This window comes from Enhydra lutris, unplaced genomic scaffold (genome assembly GCF_002288905.1).
Source record: "Enhydra lutris kenyoni isolate GAN:26980312 unplaced genomic scaffold, ASM228890v2 scaffoldscaffold90, whole genome shotgun sequence".
In the NCBI taxonomy this organism is placed as follows: Eukaryota; Metazoa; Chordata; class Mammalia; order Carnivora; family Mustelidae; genus Enhydra; species Enhydra lutris.
Window position 1 is genome coordinate 5,651,010 of NW_019154174.1, and position 24,245 is coordinate 5,675,254.

The 24,245-nt window shown below is 42.8% G+C and overlaps 1 protein-coding gene across 1 annotated transcript in view; it reads left to right on the forward strand.

The window, feature by feature from the left end:
* Positions 1-17,714: 17,714 nt before the first annotated feature.
* The window catches only part of LOC111162264 (potassium channel tetramerization domain containing 13), a 14,380-nt gene continuing 7,849 nt past the window's right edge, over positions 17,715-24,245 (forward strand). The window contains exons 1-2 of the mRNA XM_022526551.1: positions 17,715-18,119; positions 19,417-19,586. Of these exons, the coding sequence (XP_022382259.1) occupies positions 17,876-18,119; positions 19,417-19,586 (414 nt within the window). The 5' untranslated portion in view covers positions 17,715-17,875. The remainder of the gene's footprint in view (positions 18,120-19,416; positions 19,587-24,245) is intronic.

Genomic DNA, 24,245 nt, shown 5'->3' on the forward strand with positions numbered 1-24,245 from the left:
TTAGATATTTACTGGCTGTTAACTATTCAAAGCATTCATCTTTACATCCAGAAAGGGATCATCCAACTGAAAGTTCCAAACCGGCAGCCCTTGGGTCAAATAAAAACCATAGACCTGTACCGTATGATTTCAGACTGCCTGAAACTTGTTTTGAGTTAACTTTTTAAAAATCAATATCTTGGGCACCTGGGTGGCTCAGTGGGTTAAAGCCTCTGCCTTTGGCTCGGGTCATGATCTCAGGGTCCTGGGATTGAGCCCCGCATAGGACTCTCTGCTCAGCGGGGAGCCTGCTTCCCCCTCTCCCTCTGCCTGCCTCTCTGCCTACTTGTGATCTCTGTCTGTCAAATAAATAAATAAAATCTTTAAAAAAATAAAAAATAAATAAAAATCAATATCTTTCAGTTAAAAAAAAAAGCCAATTGCCAATTTCCAATGACAATGCCCTCCTGTCAAAGGGCACCAAGAATACAGCTATAATTAAACAAAATTGGGCTTGGTGACTCATTGCAATAAGGGAGACCACACAGTATGGGAAATTGTAGGGCATCTCAGTAAGAAGGTGTTAGAAATGACTTCTTATAGGACTTGAGCTTGTGTTAGGTTTCTGGGGAAGACTCAAGGACTCAAGGAAAGGGCCTTTGCCAGTTTGAATGCTATGAGGAGAAGGGATAGTTCTGAGATTGGATTGCTTGAAATTTTTATTTTATTTATTTGAGAGAGAGACGGAGAGAGAGCACTAACAGGGGGAGCAGGAGAAACAGACTCCCTGCTGAGCAGGAAGCCCAGGTGCGGGGCTTGATCCCAGGACCCCAGGATCATGACCTGAGCTGAAGGCAGACAGTTAACTGACTGAGCCACCCAGGCACTCCTGGATATCTTAAAATTTTTTATCTGAAATGTGGGGAAAAAAAGGAGCAAAACTAAAATTATAATTGACAAAGGAGCGTAATTATCATATTAGCCAGGATGAGGATATTGGGTCGTTTCTGTTTGGATAATGTTCTTGTTTTTGTCTTGATCTGTCGCGGTGGAGGCTTTGTCTTGTTGTGTTGGTGTTTTGTGAAACTGTTCATGCTCATCAAGAGAAAACCCAGTCTTGGCACTGGGTGGCTCAGTGGGTTAAAGCCTCTGCCTTCGGCTCGGGTCATGATCCCAGGGTCCTGGGATCGAGCCCCGCATCGGGCTCTCTGCTCAGCGGGGAGCCTGCTTCCTGCTCTCTCTCTGCCTGCTTGTAATCTCTGCCTGTCAAATAAATAAATAAATAATCTTAAAAAAAAAAAAAAAGAGAGAGAGAGAAAACCCAGTCTAGTTGTCAGTGTCATACTGGCTCCTATCAACGCCGAAGACTTGATGATAGTACCAGGCCAGCTCCAGGCTGTCAGAGGATGCCTTCTCTGTCTCAGCCTCCCTCTTAGCCCAGGGCAGATGAAGTCAGCCTCAGGACTTTAGTCTACTGCCCAGCTCTTCACCTTTCCCAAGACTTTGCTCATTAGGAGATTGTGGAGAAAACATCCATAGTTAGACTTAGGTCCGTCTCACCTTTTCCTTTTGTTACAGCTAGAGTTGTTGAGTTCTCGGACATGAGGATGGTTGCACAGTAGCATTTAAGACTCTGAAGATGGTACATCAGCTGACTATCTTCCTGGAAACTACCAGAAGAAAAAATGGTTATTATTTCCTGTAAGAGGTCCTGAAGACAGAGCTCTAGATGATCAAATCCAGGCAATGAAAACATGACCCAAAGTCCAGCTTGTCTTTTTTAGAAATTCAGGTGACTTTTTTTTAGCATAGTCACAGACTTCTCTACTTGACCTGTATTTATGTAGGTGCAGCAAGAGGTGTTTGCTAAAGCATAACTTTCCCCTGGGTTAATAAATTTAAATCAGTTTTTGGCTCCCGAGTAGATGTTGTGTTATTTATGATGTCTGCTGAGGTTAAAGACAAGTTTTGGATCATCTTCTCCAGAAGTATTATCCTTCTTAGGGAAATGAAGTTCATATTATATGCATGGTAAGGGAATAGGTTACGCCTCCTGGGAGTTTTCCTGAGTAGCTTGTTCTTGTCTCATTTCAGAGATTTCTAGGTACCATTGTCAGAGAAACATGACCCACTGGAGAGGTGATAGTTGGAAATATCTGAGAGGCTCTAACAATCACCCTGAATGTGTAGGATAAGTTAGCAGGAGGCAAAAGCTTGATCTCTAAATAAGAAGTAGGATCCCAGTGAGGCATAGGTTGAACTGAAGAATAAATATCATTTATCACAATAAGTATATACCAGTTTTTGTACTCTTGAGATGGACAGATTCCTCGAGCAGAGTTACACAATTACTGTAAGTAGGTTAGAGTGTCTGTAGCAAGAATAGCCCCAACATTAGTTCCCATTCCTGATAACCTAGGTTTAACTGGTACAAATATAATGACCTCAGCAAAAACATTTTGTCCAGATCCAAATTTTTATGGGACCAAACTTTGGAATTAATTATGTGAAGAAAACTTAAGACCAGAAAGGACTTGTGGAAGGATCTGCCTTCTAAAGTATTTGAGGCTACTACTTTTTTTTTTTTTTTTTGTCAGCAGGATTAGGTGGAGAGGCAACACATCCAACAATGAGCTAAATTCAGACCGATACAAATAACAAGTGTTGGTGAGGATGTGGAAAAAAGGGAACCCTCTGCCACTGTTGGTGGGAACATGAATTGGCACAAGCATTGTGGAGAACAGTATGGAGCTACCTCACAAAATTAAAAACAGAAATACCATACAATCCAGTAATTCTGCTGCTGGGCACTCACCCAAAGAAAATGAAAACACTAATTTGAAAAGATATATGCACCCCTATGTTTATGGTAGCATTATAGTAGCCAAGATATGGAAGCAATCTAAGTGTTCACCAATAGATAAATGGATAAAAAAGATGTGACACACATAAGCAATGGAATACTACTCAGCCATATAAAAGGATAAGATCTTGTCATTTGCAACAACATAGATGGACTTAGAGTGTGTTATGCTAAGTGAATTAGACAGAGAAAGACAAAAACCATGTGATTTTACTCATATGCAGAATCTAAAAAGTAGGAAATGAACAAACAAACCAAAACAGAAACATAAATACAAGGAACAAACTAGTGGTTGCCAGATGGGAGAAGCGGGGGGGCATGGGCAAAACAGATGAAGGTAATTAAGAGGTACAAACTTCCAGTTATTAAATAAGTAAGTCATGCAGATGAAAAGTACAACATAGAGGGGCACCTGGGTGTCTCGGTGGGTTGGGCCTCTGCCTTCGGCTCAGGTCATGATCTCAGGGTCCTGGGATCGAACCTCGGATCAGGCTCTTTGCTCAGCGGGGAGCCAGCTTCCCCCCTTCTCTCTGCCTGCCTCTCTGCCTACTTGTGATCTATCAGATAAATAAATAAAATCTTTAAAAAAAAAGAAAAGTACAACATAGGGAATGTAGTCAATAATAATGCAGTCAATAATAATATAATATTGTTGGATGGTGACTACACCATATTATTGTAGTGAGCACTGAGTAATGTACAGAATTGTCCAATCACTACACTGTACACCTGCAACCAACATAATAACATTATAAGTCAACTGTACCTTAAAAATAGAAAAATAGGGGTGCCTGAGTGGCTTCGTGGGTTAAGCGTATGCCTTTGGCTCAGGTCATGATCTCAGAGTCCTGGGATCAAGCCCTGCATCAGGCTTCCTGCTCAGCAGGGAGCCTGCTTCCCCCTCACTCTCTGCCTGCCTCTCTGCCTACTCATGATCTGTCAAATAAATAAATAAAATCTTTTAAAAAATAAATAAATAAAAATAGAAAAATAAAAATAAATTTTAAATGGCATATTGTAGAACAACAGGGTGGCTCAATCTGTTAGGCAATGGCTCTTGATTTTGGCTCAGGTCGTGATCTCAGGGTCCTGGGATTGAGCCCCGCATTGGGCTCCACACTCAGCAGAGAATCTGCTTGAGGATTCTCTATCCCTCTCCTCTGCCCCTCCCCCGACATGCTCTCTCGCTCTCTCTCTCTCTCTCTCTCTCTTCTTACAAATAAATAAATCTTTAAAAAATCAAAATAAAGTAAAATGGTATATTATACTTGGATTAGTGATAACTTTCAATATGTGATTTTAATATTTTTATAATATGCACATTGTGTAAAATAATTGAGCATTGCCTACCTATCAGAAAAAAAAAAAAAACTCAGAGCAGTAGCTAAGGTCTAAGAAATACGCAGCAGCATATTTTTTTCTTTTTTTTTAAGATTTTATTTATTTATTTGACAGAGAGAGAGATCACAAGTAGGCAGAGAGGCAGGCAGAGGGAGAAGGGGGAGCAGGCTCCCCACTGAGCAGAGAGACCTGGATGCAGGGCTAAATCCCAGGACCCTGGGATCATGACCTGAGCTGAAGGCAGACGCTTAACCAACTGAGCCACCCCGGTACCCCCACAGAGAAGATCATATTAAGAAAACTTCAGTCAGTTAAAGAGGGGGTGTTAAAGACAAAAGCAGCTAAGATTTCTCAGAGAACAAAGGGTATGGGAAAAGATACTGAAGAACCAAAGTATCAATCTTGTTCTGTTGTTTTCTGCAGAAGCTGTTCAATTAGCATCTTGTTTCATCACCTGGGACAGACACTGCCCACAGTCAGCAACTTCTAAGAGAATTGCTAAGAATCCTCAGTGTGAGGTCCCCTAATGAACTAGATGCCCAGTACTCAGGAGAAAGTGATGTGTGTCTTATCTGGGTAATATAAGCCCTGGGATCAACAACTTGGGAATTTATTTTTGTGTCACTTATCTGTTAAAAGTCCTTTCTGTAGAGGCTCATGGGCAGTTTTTTCTTGATCCTTTTCCAGAAGACCAAATCTCCAAGTATCAGATCATGCTGCTTAGGCGGGTGTTTTGACAATATAGCTTGTTCTTATTGGTGATAAGTCTGGAGGTATTATACAAGTCCCTGCAGAAATTAGTCCTATAAGTTTACAGCGGGGTCAGTCTAGGATTGAAGTAATTATCAGATCCCCGCGGCAGTTAGCGCAGAAGGAAAAAACTTGTGGATCCTAGAGGGGATTGATCTTGTGGTACAGTGGCTTGGGGTTTCTAAGAGTTTTGATAATCATGAGTTTTCGTATTTCTTTAGTTCTCTTATTTTTGCCAAAGATGGTAGATGATATAAAAATTTATTTTCCAAGTCAATTAAGAAAATAATGGTACCAGGGAAATATGTGTTTCTGTTACCAGAGAGATAAACTGAAACCCCTTCTTGGGAATTTTAAATTTTCAAGTCATTTTTCTCCACCAGGATGTGTTAGCTATCCAGCAAGAGAAAGTCTCAATCTGTCCTGAGAGTAAACAAAAATAACCAGAATATACTCATGATTCATTTGGAGTTGTTCACATGGCCTGGAGGCTTTGGTTCCTGTCCATGTCCTACCTTTATAGCATTGCAGGGATATGTCATTGGCAGTCAGGATATGCGTTGGAAACATCCTCTGCATTACCGAAAGTCACCCCCACTCATGTTCATCCAATGTTGTCAATTTATCTCTGCTGTGTCGGCAATATCAAGGAGCATTCTTGCTAAACTCCACTTTGACTATGCTTACCTCTTAGATAGCAACGAAACATCTAAAAGTTCTTAATGTGCTGTCCATTTTAGAGGGAGAAGTCGGGAAATCTCTGTTTCTTTTTAAAATTTTAATCACTTTTTATTTGGAAATAATAATAGAGCCACAAGTAATTCCAGTAATTCCACTGCTGGGCATTTATCCAAAGAAATGATAACAATCCCGATGGTAACATCTAACATCATCACAGTATTGGGTCACAATCAGAAAAGTGCTACTGGGACAATCCACAGACAATTCCGATTTCATCCGTTTTACGTGCACTCATTTGTGTTTGTGCGCATACTGAATTTTATCACGTTATCACCATCGAGATACAAAACTGTTGCTTCACCACAAAGATCCCTCGTATTATCTTTTTAAAAAAATTTTTTTTAAAGATTTTATTTATTTATTTGACAGAGAGAGAGAGATCACAAGTAGGCAGGCAGAGAAAGGCGGGGGAGCAGGCTCCCTGTTGAGCAGAGAGCCCGATGTGGGGCTCGATTCCAGGACCCTGAGATCATGACTTGAACCCAAGGCAGAGGCTTAACCCACTGAGCCACCCAGGCGCCCCCATATTATCTTTTTATAGTCACACTCATCCCCTCTCCTTACCCCGACCCCTATCTTAACCTTTGGCAACCACTACTCTTTTTTCCATCTCCATGATTTTGGCGTTTATAGAATGTTATATAAATGGAATCATACAGTATGGAACATATTGTGATTGGCTTTTTTCATTCAGTATAACTCCCCGGCGGTCTAAGTTGTTGCATATTTCAATAGTTTGTTCTTTTTTATTGCTGAGGGGTATGATAACCAATGGCTGAGTAGCCTAACAAGAGATGGTAAGGCGGGGTGCCTGGGTGGCTCAGTTGGTTGGGCGACTGCCTTTGGCTCAGGTCATGATCCTGGAGTCCTGGGATCGAGTCCTGCATCAGACTCCCTGCTCAGCAGGGAGTCTGCTTCTCCCTCTGACCCATCCCCTTCTCATGCTCTCTCTCTCTTTCTCTCTCATTCTCTCTCTCTCTAATAAATAAATAAAATCTTAAAAAAAAAAAGAGAGAGAGAGAGAGATGGTAAGGCAAGCCAAAAATTAATAATAGCAGAAACCTGTTACCACTGCTACCTAGGATGGTGGAACAAAGCGTTACCAGATCCCAGGGCCAAGGTTATCTGGAGAAGCTGGAATTATGGCTAGCCTCTCCCATGGGACCTGGACCCATGTGAAAGCTACAGTCATCACAGAGGAAGCTACGTGACATGGCGATGGGAATGAGGGTGGAGGAGGGTGCTGGAAGAGAAATACCCTGGCTTCTTCCTTCCTTCATCTGCTTTACAGTCTCCCTCCATTGCTTTCCATTGCTTGAACTGGAAGCCAGCTGACATGGCTGCCCGAGATGTGCAGCCTGTAGTAATCATCCAGTCAAAAACTGAGCACATCAGAGGACTATGAGAAGTGGATCTGAGGGCAAACAGGCCCAGAACCCGCACAATAGCATATATGAGTGTTCAATTTTACATAATAATGCCACACTGATTTTCTAAGTTAGAACTTCTATTTCTGATGCACCTTAAAGTCATGAGTTAACCTGAAAGTGTAAACCAATAGCAGTATAAATATTTGTTTTTTTATCTTTCATCAGCTTGCTGGATGGGTGAAGGTAATTAATTTACCATCTGAACTGATTTAATATCTGGGATGAGCTTATAAGGATAAATCCAAGATTGTGGCTTGGAATTCTAAAATCCAAGGCTGCTTGGAATTTTTGTTTTGTTTTGTTTTTTCTTTCTTTTTAAAATTATTAATTGTGGCAAAATACACATACAATAAATCTTATGGCTTAGCATTTTAGCCATTTTTAAGTGTAAAATACACTTCTAAGGTGTTGTTCAGTTGTGTTAAGTGCATTCACTTTGTGCAACCATCACAACCATCCAGCTCCAGAACTTTTTTCATCTTGCAAAACTGAACCTCTGTCATTAAATAATGACTCCCCATTCTCCTTCCCCCCAGCCCCTGGCAACCACCATTCTATTTTCTGTCTATGAATTTGACTATTTTAGTACCCCATAACAGTGGAATCGTGCAGTGTTTGTCTTTTTGTGATTGGCTTATTTCACTTAGCAACATGTCCTCAAGGTTCACCATATTAGAGCATCTGTCAGAATTTTCTTCTTTTTTTTTTTAAGATTTTATTTATTTGACAGACAGAGATCACAAGTAGGCAGAGAGGCAGGCAGAGAGAGGGGGAAGCAGGCTCCCTGCTGAGCGGAGAGCCCGACGCGGGGCTCGATCCCAGGACTCTGGGATCATGACCTGAGCCGAAAGCAGAGGCTTTAACCCACTGAGCCACCCAGGCGCCCCAAATCTTTTTTTTTAAAAAAAGATAATCTTACTTCTTCCTTTCCAATTTGGGTGGCTTCTTCCCCCCCCACCCCAATTTGGACAACTTTCAATTTTTCTTTTGCCTTACTGCTCTGGCTAGGACTTCCAGTACTATGTTAAATAGAAGTGGCAATAGCAGGCATTCTCATCATTTTCACAATGTTAGAGGAAAAGCTTTCAGTCTTTCATCATTAGATGTTAGGTATTGGTATTTTTCTTTTTTAAATGAGATTAATCAACAAATACCATTAAAGCAGGGATGTACATGGGACTCTCCAGAAGGTCCTTCCAGGATTTGCTAGTTCCCTACAGAGAAAAACAACCATGGGCTTCTCATTCTTTGTGTAAGAAAAGGAGGGTGGCTGGGCTTGGCTTACAGGATTGTAGTAATGGATGGTAACATGTAAAAGGAAAAAAACAGTATTTCATAGGCAGACCACCAGCTGAGAACTGTTGAGTGTTTTTTGACAGAAGAAGAGTCTTTAGTATGGGGAACCATATAGTTAGCAGAAACCTTAGAACTAAATCAAGGGAAAGTTTCACATAGTCTGCTATTGTTTCTATAGCTATTAGACAAGGTAGATATGCCTTGGCTATTGGATCTAAGGAAAAACTGACATAAGCAGTAGGTGTCTGATGATCCCCATGTAATTGACTGGTACCCCTAAGGCTTGCTCCGATGTTTCATGAGCAAAAAGGAAAGATGCCTGTGAATTTAAAATCCTGGAAACAGATCCTTTCATAGATAGTTATCCTACCCGTCTTTGTGCTTCAAAATGATTACACTTTTTTTAAACTGAAAAGTATATCATCATTGACATATTTATATTAACTTATACTTGACTCATGCATAAATAATTTAGGAAGAAAGCCTCCTTTTGATTTAGTAACTTTTTAAAAAAATTATGCAGGTATTTTGGTCTTTTACATTCATAATTTTTCAGAGAATTTTGAAATTTGAAAATTTCATAGAATTCCAGATAGACTTAATTAGTCCCATTGTTCCTCATTTTATAAAGTAAAGAAGATCTCTGTGTTACCTAATAGCCATTTTAGAAAATCCAAAGATAGTTTATGCATAAAAAATAGCCTAATAATGTTATTAGTCTAAGTTTGAGGCCTGAATTTAGGAAGGGCAAAAAATAGTTGTAGAGGGAACAATATATAAGAAACAAATATCTAAAGAAAAATATTTGTAGGCAGTGTAAAAAGACATAGCAATGAGCAACAATGGTTATTAGGAGCTTAACTTTTTTCAAAAATAAGGACTCTTTTCAAAAATAACCAAGGAGCACCTGGGTGGCTTAGTCGTTAAGCGTCTGCCTTCAGCTCAGGTCATGATCCCATGTCCTGGGATTGAGCCCCACATTAGGCTCCCTGCTCAGAGGGAAGCCTGCTTCTCTTTCTCCCATTCCCCCTACTTGTATTCCTGCTCTCACTGTCTCTCTCTATCTGTGTCAAATAAATAAATAAAATCTTAAAAAAAAAAAAAAACCAAGAGTATATCTAAAAAGCACCAAAGAATCCTAAAATTTTTATGACATCACAAAAGACCCCCAGTAGCCAAAGCAATGAGGAAGAGGAACAAAGTGGGAGGTATCACAATTCCAGATTTCAAGCTATACTACAAAGTTATAGTAATCAAAAGAATATGATGCTGACACAAAAAAAGACACATAAATCAATGGAACAAAAAAGACTCTAGAAATTAACCCACACTTATATGGTCAATTAATCTAAAACAAAGGCGGCAAGAATATACAACAGGGAAAAGAAGTCTCTTTGGTTAATGGTGCTGGGGGAACTGGACAACTACATGCAGAACTGGACCGCTGCCTTACATCATACACAAAAATAAACTCAAAATGGATTAAAGACTTAAATGTGAGGGGCGCCTGGGTGGCTCAGTGGGTTAAAGCCTCTGCCTTCGGCTCAGGTCATGATCTCAGGGTCCTGGGATTGAGCCCCGCATTGGGCTCCCTACTCTGTGAGGAGCCTGCTTCCCTCTCTCTCTGCCTGCCTCTCTGCCTACTTGTGATCTCTCTCTGTCAAATAAATAAATAAAATCTTAAAAAAAAAAGACTTAAATGTGAGACCTGAAACCACAAAATTTCTTAAAAAAACACATAAGGAGTAATCTTTTAGACATCAGCCTTAGCAACATTTTTCTAGATATGTCTCTTCGAGCAAGGAGAACAGAGGCAAAAATAATCTATTGAGACTACACTAAAATAAAAAGCTTTAGCATAGCAGAGGAACCTATCAACAAAACAAAAAGGTGGGATGCATGGGTGGCTCAGATCGTGATCTCTAGTCCTGGGATGGAGCCCCCGCATCAGGCTTCCAGCTCAGTGGGGAGTCTATTTCTCCCCGTCCCTCTGTCTCTCCCCCTGCTTATGCTCTCTCTGTCTCTCTTTCTCAAATGAATGAATAAAATCTTAAAAAAAAAAAAAAGGGCAACCTACTAAATACAAGAAGACATTTGTAAATGACATATCCAATAAAGGGATCATTTTCTGAAATATATAAAGAACTTACACAACACCAAAAAATACAATCTGATTTTAAAATGGGCAGAGGATCAGAACAGACATTTTTCCAAAGAAGACACATAGATGGCCAACAGATACATAAAAAGATGCTCAACATCACTAATCATCAGGGAAATGCAAATCAAAACCACAATGAGATATCACACCATACTGGTCAGAATGGCTAGTATCAAAAAGAAAAGGAAAAAAACAAGTGTTGGCAAGGATATGGAGAAGAGAGAACCCGGGTGTCCAGTCATTGCAAATGTAAACTGGAGCAGTCACGGTGGGAAACAGTATGGAGGCCCTCAAAAAATCAAGAATAGAAAGAGTACATAATCCAGGAACTCCACTACTGAGTATTTACTCAAAGAAAATGAAAATACTATTTCAAAAAGATACATGTACCCCTATGTTTATTGAAGCATTATTTTTTAAAGATATTTTATTTATTTATTTGACAGAGAGAGAGAGAGATCACAAGTAGGCAGAGAGGCAGGCAGAGAGAGAGGGGGAAGCAGGCTCCTTGCCAAGCAGGGAGCCCGATGCAGGGCCTGATCCCAGAACCCTGAGATCATGACCTGATGCGAAGGCAGAAGCTTAACCCACTGAGCCACCCAGGTGCCCCTGAAGCATTATTTACAATAGCCAAGATATGGAAACAACCCAAGTGTCCTTTGGATAAATAGATTAAGATTTGGCACATATATACAATGGAATATTGGCCATAAAAAGGAAAGAAATCCTGCCATTTGTGACAAGCACGGACCTTGAAGGTGTTAGGCTAAGTGAAATAAGTTAGAGAAAGAGAAATACCATATGATTTCACTTATATGTGGAATCTAAACAAACAAACAAACAAAAAACCACCTCACAGAAACAGAACAGATTGGTGGTTGAAAGAGGCAGGGGGTTGGGGTGGGGGAAATGGCTACAAACCTCCAATTACAAGATAAATAAGTTCTGAGATATAATGTACAACATGGTGACTATTTAAAAACAATTTAGATAAATAATATATGAAAACTATGATAATTTACTAAACTTTAAAAATCAATACAAGGGACACCTGGGTGGCTCAGTTGGTTGGACGACTGCCTTCGGCTCAGGTCATGATCCTGGAGTTCCGGGATCGAGTCCCGCATCGGGCTCCCAGCTCCATGGGGAGCCTGCTTCTCCCTCTGACCTTCTCCTCGCTCATGCTCTCTCTCACTGTCTCTCTCTCAAATAAATAAATAAAATCTTTAAAAAAAAATCAATACAAAAGGGGTGCCTAGGTGGCACAGTCAGTTAAGCTCCAACTCTTTTTTTTTTTTTTTAGATGTATTTATTTATTCTAAACAGAGAGAGAAGGAGCACAAGCAGGAAGGGCCGAGGGTGAGGGAGAGAAAAATCCCAAGCAAAGCACAGAGCCTGGCCTGGGGTTCAATCCCAACAGCCCTGAGATCACAACCCAGCTGAAACCAGGAGTTGGAAGCCCAACTGACTGTACCACCCAGGCACCCCTAAGTGTCTGACTCTTGATCTCAGCTCAGGACTTGATCTGAGGGTCATGAGTTCAAGTCCTGCCTTGGGCTCCATCCTCAGTATGGAGCCTAGTTAAAAAAATCAACATAAAAAATAAGAAGGCTTAAATCATGAGAAAACTAACCCCGATCTTACACCAATCAAAATATTGTGTTGGTATTATTTTTATATGGCAAATTAAAATTTAAAGACATTGGATTATGCCAAAAACTCTTATCTTAGAACTAAGGCCTTTTCGGGGCACCTGGGTGGCTCAGTGGGTTAAGGCTTCTGCCTTCAGCTCAGGTCATCATCTCAGGGTCCTCGGATCGAGCCCCGCTTCGGGCTCTCTGCTCAGTAGGGAGCCTGCTTCTCCCTCTCTCTCTGCCTGCCTCTCTGCCAACTTGTGATCTCTGTTTGTCAAATAAATAAATAAAATCTTAAAAAAAAAAAGAACTAAGGCCTTTTCTTATCTAGCACTATAATAACAAAGCCCATTACATAAATATACTTTTCAGTGCCCACAAAGGAAACATACATGGTTTAACAATTCATTTAGATATGTTTGACTATATAACTATACTAGATGTTCCTAGAGTGCACACATTCAACAGAATAATTTTTTGATTAGTTAATCTTTAAAGTTTTCCAAGAGAAGAAAATGAACAGCAAAAAGAAGTGAGAGGGAGTTACTTCAGATAATTATAAAATTATCACTCTAAAACGCTAATCCATGTTTCTCCTGCAAGGAGAAGGAAAACAGTTTAAATGTAGAAAAACACATTTTGTTTGCCTTTCGGGGAGGAGGAGCAGAGGGAGAGGCAGAGAGAGAATCTTAAGCAGGCTCCATAGCCAAGGCCAAACCTGATGTTCCATCTCACCACATTGAGATCATGACCTGGGCTGAAATCAAGAGTCAGACGCTTAACTGACTGAGCCACCCAAGTGCCCCCCAAAACACATTTTGACATATACATATACACATAAAGAAGAGTAATGCTCCAGTCTGCTTAAAAAAATAAGTTAGGAACTCAGCAATTTAATAGAGCTATACAATTAAAAAGTCAGCATTTATTAATCTCCAAAGTACGGAAATGAAATAATCACCTGTGTAAAACAAAATAATCTCTTCCCCTTTCTTTTTCTTTTCTTTCTTTTTTAAAAAAGATTTTATTTATTTATTTGACAGAGAGAGAGAGAGAGCACAAGTAAGCAGAGAGGCAGGCAGAAAGAGAGGGGAAGCAGGCTCCCTGCAGAGCAGAGCATCTGATGGGGGGCTCGATCCCAGGAACCTGAGATCATGACCTGAGCTGAAGGCAGAGGCTTAACCCACTGAGTCACCCAGGCACCCCTCTTTCTCTTTTTTATTTTATTTTTTTTTAAGATTTTATTTATTTTATTTGACAGGCAGAGATTACAAGTAGGCAGAGAGGCAGGCAAAGAGAGAGAGGAAGAAGCAGGCTCCCTGCTGAGCAGAGAGCCCGATGCGGGGCTCGATCCCAGGACCCTGGGATCATGACCTGAGCCGAAGGCAGAAGCCTTAACCCACTGAGCCACCCAGGCACCCCTCTTTCTCTTTTTTAATAAGATTTTATTTATTTATTTATCTCTAAGAGAAAGAGAGAGAGAGAGGGGGCACGAGCAGGGGAGGGACAGAGGGAGAAGCAGGCTCCCCGCTGAGCAAAGAGACTGATGTGAGACTTGATCCCAGGACCCTAGGATCATGACCTGAGCCAAAGGCAGACACTTAACTTACTGAGCCACCCAGACATGCCCCCCACCTTTTTTTTTTTTTTCTTAAAGTAGGCTCCACATGGGATACCTGGGTGGCTCAGTCAGTTAAACATCTGTCTTTGGCTCAGGTCATGATTGCAGGGTCCTAGGATCCAGCCCTACATAAGGGTCTCTGCTCAGTGGGGAGCCTGTTTCTTCCTCTCCCTTTGCTCCTCCCCATGCTTGTTTTCTCTCTCTCTCTCTCCCTCTCTCTTTCTTTCTCTCATAAATAAATAAAATCTCAAAAAAAAAAAAAAAACCAGAAAAATATTGACTGGTAAAAAAAAAAAAAAGTAGGCTCCACACCCAATGTGGGGCTTGAACTCACAACCTTGAGATCAAGAGTAGCACTCTCCACCAACTGACCCAGCCAGGTACCCCATAAAATAATCTCTCACTCTTTTTTTTTTAAAGATTTTATTTATTTATTTGACAGACACAGATCATAAGTAGGCAGAGAGGCAGGCAGGGAGAGAGAGGAGGAAGCAGGCTCTCCACAGAGCAGAGAGCTGGATGCAGGGCTCGATCCCAGGATTCTGGGATCGTGACCTGAACCGAAGGTAGAGGTTTTAACCCACTGAACCACCCAGGCGCCCTAATAATCTCTCTCTTTTTTTTTTTTTAAAGATTTTATTTATTTATTTGGCAGACAGAGATCACAAGTAGACAGAGAGGCAGGCAGAGAGAGGGGAGGAAGCAGGCTCCCTGCTGAGCAGAGAGCCCGATGCGGGGCTCGATCCCAGGACCCTGAGACCATGACCTGAGCGGAAAGCAGAGGCTTTAACCCACTGAGCCACCCAGGCGCCCCATAATCTCTCTTTTTAACAAACAAGGCAAATAATCTCTTCATGGGGGTTTCTTCCTTTTTTTTTTTTTTTTTTTGTTCTGAGGTACCTCTCAAATAAACAGTCTTGTTAGGGGCCACTGCAGTTCTAACCTGTCCCTAGTGAGATGGTGTCAGAAAGGTAAGGGTACAAGTTAGTGTAATTGTGAGAAGGAAGCAGAAATTTGGCCCAGTTTTCGTTGAGACAAGGATCCGTAAGGATGGTGCTGTGCAGCCCTGTATCTGCAGAACTTGGCCAAAGGCCAATTATCATTGACAGGAGCCAGAAAAAAATGTCCCGATTCTGGGCAGAAGAAACGAAACTAAGCAGTTCCCAGGGACACAGACAAAATTAAGGAAGAAGTCCTTATAGCAATTTAAAATGGCAATCTGAGGGGCGCCTGGGTGGATCAGTTGATTAAGCATCTGCCTTTGGCTCAGGTCATGATCCCAGTGTCCTGGAATCAAGCCTCAGTAGGGAATCTGCTTCTAACTTCTTCCTCTCCCCTTCCCCCCTTCCCCCCCACCTCAGTGTGTGCTCTCTGCTATTTCTCTCTCAAATAAATAAAATCATAAATAAAATCATAAATAAATAAATAAAATAGCAATCTGAGGCAAAGTTTATCCAAAAGACACTGGTCTGAGGATACCTTTTAAATCCCATAGCCTCTAAGGCTGGTTGTAGTACAGACTTATTGGACACTGGTTGATAAGGTGATTTTCTCGTTTATCCTGGTAACAAATGACACTCAAGCATGCTAACTGGTTATATGACCCCTAAGTGGTTGCCATCTCCAGCTTCTTAGAGGGACAATCACTAGAGTTTGAGCTGTAACAGATTTGTGATACCTTAGACACCCAGGGCTGCACACCTGTCCTTTCCCTAGAAATGCCTCCTCTTACAGACAAATGGCAAATGAACAAGAGGACAGAGCAGAGGAGCAGGTGTAAAAAGCCAGAAAACAATTTTACTAAGGAAAAATAAAAATCTAATTGGAAAACCATAAACCCAAATGGGACCTTATTGTAAGGAAAACAAAATAATCCCAACACCGAAGGGTCTTAACAAAATATCAGAGCTCACATATAGTGAGAACTTACCTCCCAGCCATGGGCAGGATGGCAACTCAAAACAGTTAGACACACAAAAGGTTCTCAGACGTGCACATTATTACTAGAGTTGAGGGTCCCGGTCCAACGTAGTGAGGGCTTCAGCGGAATCTCTGTGGATTCTCCATTTCTGGCCCTCCAGTCAAAGATCAGTGGGAGCCCACCTGTAGTTGAACAAGGGAAATGGCACAGCATGGGGAACCCATCATGGACATCTCAGCAAGAACGTGGCCTTACCATAGGATTTGCACTTGTGTTAGATGATTTTCGAGGAGGGCTTGAGAAGGGAGATTTGCTCTAGGTTGGATATTGTTAGGAAGTGGGGATAATTCTTTTTAATTATCTTAATAATTTTAATCTAGAAATTAGGAGGAATCGACCAGGGATTAAAGCTGCTCTTGCGTAAAGAAGCAGCAGTTACTCAAACTGTGGGGGTAGAGGTTATGTTTGGTCATTTTTGTGGTTTGGGCAATGTTCTTGTTTTTGTGTTCAGACATGATTATGAAATGGTCTTTCTCTCAATCCATCAGAGAGCGCCTTTGTCTGGTGTTGGTGTTCTGTGAACTTGTTGATGCTCAACAGGATAACACCATAGCCTAGCTGATCGTGCCAGGCTGGCTCCTAGCATTACCAACGCTTCCAGAGGGAGTGTAAACTAGCTCCCAGCAGCCATGGGGTGCTTTTCTCTTTTTCACCAGTTACACTTGAAAAATAGAATTGGGAACCCCTTTTGGTAAAACACGAGCTCTCTGGGTCACCCCAGGCCTCGTTACTCCCCAATATCTTATAATGCCCCCACCCCACTCATTTGCACTCCTAACTACCCCCTGGCATTGAAATCTGTGCCCCTCACTAAGCAAAATACAAACCAAGCCCAGAGAAAGGTGACTTGCCGAGGATCACCCAGTGAGCTGGTGGCAGGTTGGAAATTATAACTCTATTTAAATTTTCTTTCCAGCGGAGCGCCTGGGTGGCTCAGTGGGTTAAAGCCTCGGCCTTCAGCTCAGGTCATGATCTCAGGTCCTGGGATCAAGTCCCTATATCGGGCTCTCTGCTCAGCAGAGCCTACTTCTCCCTCTCTCTCTCTGCCTTCCTCTCTGCCTACTTGTGATCTCTGTCAAATAAATAAACAAAATCTTTTTTAAAAAATTTCCTTCCAGCAAACCCCACACTAGACATTAAGATCCTGTTACATTTCTGAGTATCAGCTTCTCAACGGAATGTAGATCCAGTCAGATAAAACACTTCCCAGCACACTTTCTGGTCAATAACGTGTTCCTATTTTACTCCCCCCACTCCACCCCCAGGACTGGGTGTCTCGCGATCTTAGCTGGGATTGTATGACCTTTGCTCGGCACGCATCCATCCGTGTGATTCATTCTGCTCCTCAGAACCACCAGGCGTGTTGCTGCCTAGGGTCTGTGTGTGCGCCCTTCCCTCTGCCTGGAGCCCTCCTTCACACCTCCACGTGGCCCAGTCTTCTCAGCTTCAGCTCTGCATCACCTCCTCAGGGACGCCCTCCCTGACGACCTTACCTACTCACACCCTGCATGCCCTAGCACTACCGTCATCTCCTCTAGGAGGCTCCCTCACTTTAGCCTCTTGTACACGTCTCCCCTGGTGCTTTGTTCCAAGTTCTCCTCAGTCTGTCAAAAGCGCGGGGATGGGAGGCGGGAAACCTCGGCCTTCACACACGCGAAGCACTCTGAGAGCAGACCCAACCAACCACCCGGCGGAGACCTCGCTTTCCACAACAGGCCGTGGCGGGGCGCGTCCTCCAACCAGGGTCTGGGACTCGCGGTAGGAGCTCACCTCGCGGCCACCTCACACAGCCAAAGGCGGCGTGCTACCTCTCAACGGGCCCAAGGCCACCACGCATGCTCCGCACCGCCGGCGCGCGAGGGCGGGGGCGGGTCCTTGGCGCGTCTGCGCAGCTGCTCGGCCCGGGCTTCCGGGCGGCTCCGGCGCGATGGGGCTAGGAGCCAGTGCGGCTGGGTAGCGGCGGCGTGTGGGCGTGCGGGCCGGGCGGTCTGGCTCGAGGGCTCCGGTTTCGGGGCCTTTGGGAGCCGCCGGAGGGTGCGGAGAGAGCTTAGCGTCCCCGTCCGCCGCCACTCCCTGGCATGTCGGCCGAGGCCTCGGGCCCGGCGGTAGCCGAGGCCCCGTCCCTGGAAGTCCCTAAGCCCTCGGGTCTCGAGACTGGCTCCGCCGCTTACGGTCTGAAACCCCTGACCCCGAACAGCAAGTACGTGAAGCTGAACGTGGGCGGCTCGCTGCACTACACCACGCTTCGCACCCTCACGGGACAGGACACCATGCTCAAGGCCATGTTCAGCGGCCGCGCGGAGGTGCTCACGGACGCGGGAGGTACGCCGCGCCGCCCTTACCTGTGTGGTCCCTTTTCCTCCAGATTCCCTTCTGCCTTCCCTTGCCCAGTCTCCCCATACCCCCTCTCTCGTATCTCTACCGTCCAGTCAACTCATTTCACCGCCCTCCTGCCCCACTTCCCGTCTCATCTCCCCTTTCTCATTCATAACCCCGCTCTGCTCAGTCCACCCCTAGCAATAACTAGCGTCTATGGAACATCACACGCCCCCCTCCAGTAGGCGCTGTGGTAAGTAATTAAACATGTCGCTTCAGAATTTTTTTTACCGGTCCCCTCCAATTCTCCCACCCTTTATTCCTCAGCTCAGACGACTTGGGAACCAGCCCTGATGTCAGCAGCACCCTTCCAGGCAACCTTCACGTACCTTCCAACTGCCCAGCCTTAGGTTTGCCTCTCTGCTTCAGCACTGCTAACCGCCAGCCTGGAGCAGTTGTCTGGCTCTATGTTCCTCTAACACAGTTCCCTGTACGCTCACTCCAGGGATCCACCTGTAAATGCAGATTGTAGGAAAAGGCTGTTTTGGGGTTTGCCATGGACACCAGAGAGGAGGGTGGGACAGTTCTCTTTGGCAGGTGAACCTTACCTTCGTGGAGTGTTGCCTTCAGGGATGGGACCCACATGCCCAGGCAGAACTGTAAAATTTGTGTGAAGGTGGGGGAAGGTATTCAGAGGGGGTATAACAAGTATTGTAAGAGCAAGAAAATTAAAGTTCTTCGGGAGATGGAGTTCAGTCTTCAAATATCTGAAGTTTCAGAAGTAATTTATTTATTCAGCAAGTATTTGTAAAGCGCCAGAGCTGCTTTGGTAAATGAATCAGACAGGGTAAGTCTTACGGACTTTACTTTTTTGTGGGGGCAGAAGGAAAATAATAACCAAATACACATACAAAAAATACATGTAATTGCAAATAATAAGTTCTATGAATTATATAAAGGTTACAATGGTGGGGTAGATATTTTAATTAAATAGGATGGTCAGGATTAACACTAAAGGTTCAAGTTTGTTGATAAGGTAATCTATAATCATTTTCTCATGGTGGGAACTTTTTTTTAATGTAGAAGAGAGTTGGAAGGGATTAAATTCTCTACAAATGTTTAAAAAGGGTCTATGGGAGAACTCACTGGAGATGTTTCAAAGGGATTTTCTTGGACATGGCAGAGGTTTGAGACAGATCAGTATTCAGACTTGTAGCTTTGGAATCTGTTTTTCATAAGAATTTAGTAGCTCCAAGGCCCCCCGCAAAGCCATCCTTCCTCCTTCCTCTCTCCATTCCACCAGGTTGGGTGCTGATTGACCGGAGCGGCCGCCACTTTGGTACAATCCTCAACTACCTGCGGGATGGGTCCGTGCCACTACCTGAGAGTACCAGAGAACTGGGGGAGCTACTAGGTGAAGCACGCTACTACCTGGTACAGGGCCTGATTGAGGACTGCCAGCTAGCATTGCAGGTGAGGGGCCCTGAATCCCACCTTATGCCCATGTCTCTGGAGAGCTGCCCAAGCAGTTAGATACTGGGACATTAAAAAATAGAAGGGAGGCAGCATATGGGGTAGTGTCTGGACAGGCTGCCTGTGGCCTGGCTGTGACTAGCCATGACCACAGAAAATTAGGGGGTGCTTTCCTGTGTGTCCCTGCTGCCTCAAGAAGGACCTCCCTTACCACCTCATGCTAGGACGGTTGCAGTAGTTAAATGACTGCTCTCTCCTTGCTCTTCCTCCCCGGCTAATCTGGCGTTCACACTACCACCCGAGTGATGATCCTTAAACACAATGGCAATCTCTTCTCCCCCTTGCTCAGAAATCTTAAATAACTTCCTAGGAAAAAAATAATCTAAATTTAAATTAGAATATAATGACCTCGCTGTTTTGGTCTTATCCTGGGAGACAGCATTCCACCCCCAGCTAGTCTTTGTTTTTGTGTTTTTAACTTTTTTTTTTTAGCAATGAAATCTTAGAAGCAGAGCTGCTCCCAGTAAAACAGGTTGGGCGTTCCACAGCCCCAGCTGCTGGGCTTCTCTTCTATGGATCTCTTAGGGTTCTGAGGAGAAGAGCTTAGAAGGCATAGCCAGGACCTGTGGGTTAAGCATCACCTCTACCACAGCTGAATTACCTTGATTGAGTCATTTCCTACTTCTGGCATTCTTTCCTCCTGTTCCAAAAGATGGGGAAACGAGAAATAGGTACAGTGTAATGAATTTTACATAAAGCCTTTTATTCTGTTTTTACAGTGTTAAGAATGTCCTTTCCTTTATGATACAATATTAATAGGAGATGAGAGTTTCTTTTTTGATGCCCTTTCTATATTAAAAAGTGGCAACTATGAACAACTTTCTGTTGGCTTGGTGAATACTTACTGGTTCATGAAATTCAAAAGTACAGCGTTCCTTTGGGCAGTATCCATGTTTTTCAAACTGCATCCCATAGGGAAAAAAAATGCATTTTATACTCACATATATATAACTTAAGTAAGAGTTTTATAAAATGACACTTTTAGTGAAATACATGCTGGTATATTGTTTTCTTTATTTTGAATGCTCTTTGGGGCCCACTAAACTTATTTCAGAACCCATGAATGGGTCGCCACTTGCAGCTGGAAAACCGTGGAATTCAGTGATCTTCAAAGTGGGTTCCTGCTCTGTAGTTGTCATTTATCCAGCGGTACCTCCCACCTACTATGTGTTGGGAGTGATTCTGCTATCTGCTTGTGTGTACATCTTGTACCGGTGTTTGATACGTAGGCGGTGGGAGGTTGGGGATGTATCCAAGGTCAAAGAGCCAGCCAGTAAGCCGCAAAGCTCAGAGCCAGCCCCTGCTTATCTGACTCCCAGGTTCAGTGCTTTTCCCTCTGCTCCAGCTGCCTCCTTTCCAGGTTTCCTGACACCGTTCCCATCATCACCCCACTCAGAGCTGGCTTGTTCGTTTGGAGGTTTTGGTTTTTGCTTTTAAGATTCAGGTATACAGAATTAAGTTTATCCTCAGAGTGTGGTACTTAATCATCATTGGTCTCTACGAGTCTTCTCTCTTTATTTTTCCCCTTTCCTCCCAGCCCCTTGCCTGCTTCCCTTTTACCCATAGCTACCCCTCCAATTCTAATGTTTTGCTACATATACTTGGATTATGTTTGTACCCTTGAAAAGCTACGAACCTCATTTTGTATATGTATTCATTTTCAATTTCTATAAATGGCATTGAGCTATGGATTGTGTGTTCTGTTTCTTAATTCAACACCTCTTTTGAGATATCTTCATGCCACTGTTTGTGCGTTTAGTTCTTTGCTTCTAACCGCTGTGCAAGAATCTATGGCGTGTATTCACTGTATTTTATTTATACGTTCCCCTGAGGCTAGAGACCTAGATTGCCTCTACCTTCCTTCCCCTGCAAACGGTGCCACCTGCCACCATGAGCATCCTTCTACACGTGCCCTTGTGGGTCCTGGGCTGGGGTTTCTCAGGTTTGTAGCTGGGAGTGGAACTGCAGGGTCACAGAAGACATGCAGGGGAATTGCGTAGAGATCATCAGATTAATCCCCCGAATGACCAGAGCACTTGTACTCCTGGTCAGCATGCCATCAGGGATCCCGTTTCTGCATATTCTCAGCAACACATGGCATCAGCCAGTGTTCTAATTTTGCCAAGCTGATTGGTATAGAGTGATCTCATTTTAATTTGCATGCCTCTGATTACTAACGAGATTGAGCAGCTTTTCATATGCTTGCTTGTTTTTTTTTGTGGTTTCCCCTTCCATGAATTGCCTATTCATATTCTTGACCAAATTTTCTACTGAGTTTCCTATCTTTCTCTTGTTGCTTTGCAGAAGATCCTTGCCTATTATAGTTTAGTTCCTAGGGAGAATTAAGCCCTAAGACATGTATTGTACATAATAAATTTACTTTCCTCGTATGCCTCTAAGAATGGTACTATTTTCCTGTCATCCTCAGAAGAGTTGAGAAAACAGGTACTCAGATTATTTATTTGCTGGATTTTGAGATTCAGGTGAGGAATCCTAGTTGAGACAATCTGTTCCAGATAATTTCTAGTCAATTTTAGTTGTCGCCAATATTTTCTCTTAAAATGTCACCTGTCTGTGGCATCTTTTGTTGAATAGAAATCCTTGTTTTTTTTTATTTAACCATTTATTATTTTTAAAGCAGTATATTTGTATCTATATTTATGTCTCTATCTATCTATATATATATATACACATATATGTATTGTAGAAATTTAGAAAACACAGATAATCAAAAAATAAAAGCTCCAAATATCCTGTCAGGTGTGTGTGTGTGTGTGTGTGTGTGTGTGTGTGTTTGCGTATTTGCTAAAATATATATGCTCATGCTATATGTGCTGTTTTGTAGTTTGCTTTTTTTTGTTTGTTAATAATTGCCATCTTTCCATGTCAATAAAATTTCTTATCTAAAATCCAGCGTATACACAAATCTCTCCATTTGTTCCAGAAAGATCTTTTTTACCTGATTCATCTAAACCAGGGCCCAGTCTAGATCCTTGCATTACATCTGGTTATTATGTTCTTTAAGTCTCTTCCAACCCTGAACCATCCCTTTTTTAATCATGCTGACTTGTTAAAAGAGTCCACAGTTGTCCTGCACGATGACCTACTTTCCAAGTTTGCCTCATTGTTACATTATGGTATCATTTGGTTTGGTACTATACCTTGCTCTGAGTTTTCTGTAAACTATAGACAGTAGATTTATTTATTTTTTAAGTTTATTTTTATAGTAATCTCTGGACCCAACATGGAGTTGAACTCATGACCCTGAGATCAAGAGTCACATGCTCTTCCAACTGAGCCAACCAGGCGCCCCAACAGTAGACTTAAAGTCTCGATGCTAAACTTTTTTTTTTTTTTAGATTTTATTTATTTATTTGACAGAAATCACAAGTAGGCAGAGAGGCAACCAGAGATAGAGAGACAGGGAAGCAGGCTCCCCGCTGAGCAGAGAGCCCGATGTGAGGCTCAATCCCAGGACCCTGAGATCATGACCTGAGCCGAAGGCAGAGGCTTAACCCACTGAGCCACCCAGGCACCCCTAAACATTTTGATTAGAATACATTTTAGGTAATTTTATTATTTTTTTAAAGATTTTATTTATTTATATGACAGAGATCACAAGTAGGCAGAGAGGCAGGCAGAGAGAGAGAGGGAGTGGGAAGCAGACTCCCTGCTGAGCAGAGAGCCTGATGCGGGGCTCAATCCCAGGACCCTGAGATCATGACCTGAGCTGAAGGCAGAGGCTTTAACCCACTGAGCCACCCAGGTGCCCCCCTTTTAGGTAATTTTATATATATCATTTTGTGTTGTACTGAGAGAACCATAATGTTAATATTAGTAATATTAGTAATGCTCACATTTGGCCCCTAGATTCAGGTGATGATGACTGGATCCCTCCATTATAGTCAAGACTTCCTTGTTACCAACCATAACGTAACCTGTGTGATATTGTTTAGGCACTATGTGAATGGCATTTATCTATCAACCACACACCAAGTGAGAATCCTTTTTTTTTTTTTTTTAAGATTTTATTTATTTGACAGAGAGAGAGATCACAAGTAGGCAGAGAGGCAGGCAGAGAGAGGGAAGCAGGCTCCCAGCTGAGCAGAGAGCCCGATGTGGGGCTCGATCCCAGGACCCTGAGATCATGACCTGAGCCGAAGGCAGCGGCTTTAACCCACTGAGCCACCCAGGCGCCCCCCAAGTGAGAATCCTTAACCTGAATCAGTAATTTAATTATGGGGGCGCCTGGGTGGCTTAGTGGGTTAAAGCCTCTGCCTTTGGCTCAGGTCATGATCCCAGGGTCCTGGGATTGAGCCCCACATGGGGCTCTCTGCTCAGCAGAGAGCCTGCTTCCTCCTCTCTCTCTCTGCCTGCCTCTCTGACTACTTGTGATCTCAGTCTGTCAAATAAATAAATAAAAATCCTTAAAAAAATAATAATTTCATTAGGGTTGTAATTATAATTCTGTCATTTCTTCAGAGCTATTACCTGGGATTATTTGTTTTTTCTTTTTTTTTTTTAAGATTTTTTTTTTTAAATTTATTTGACAGAGAGAGATCACAAGTAGACGGAGAGGCAGGCAGAGAGAGAGAGAGA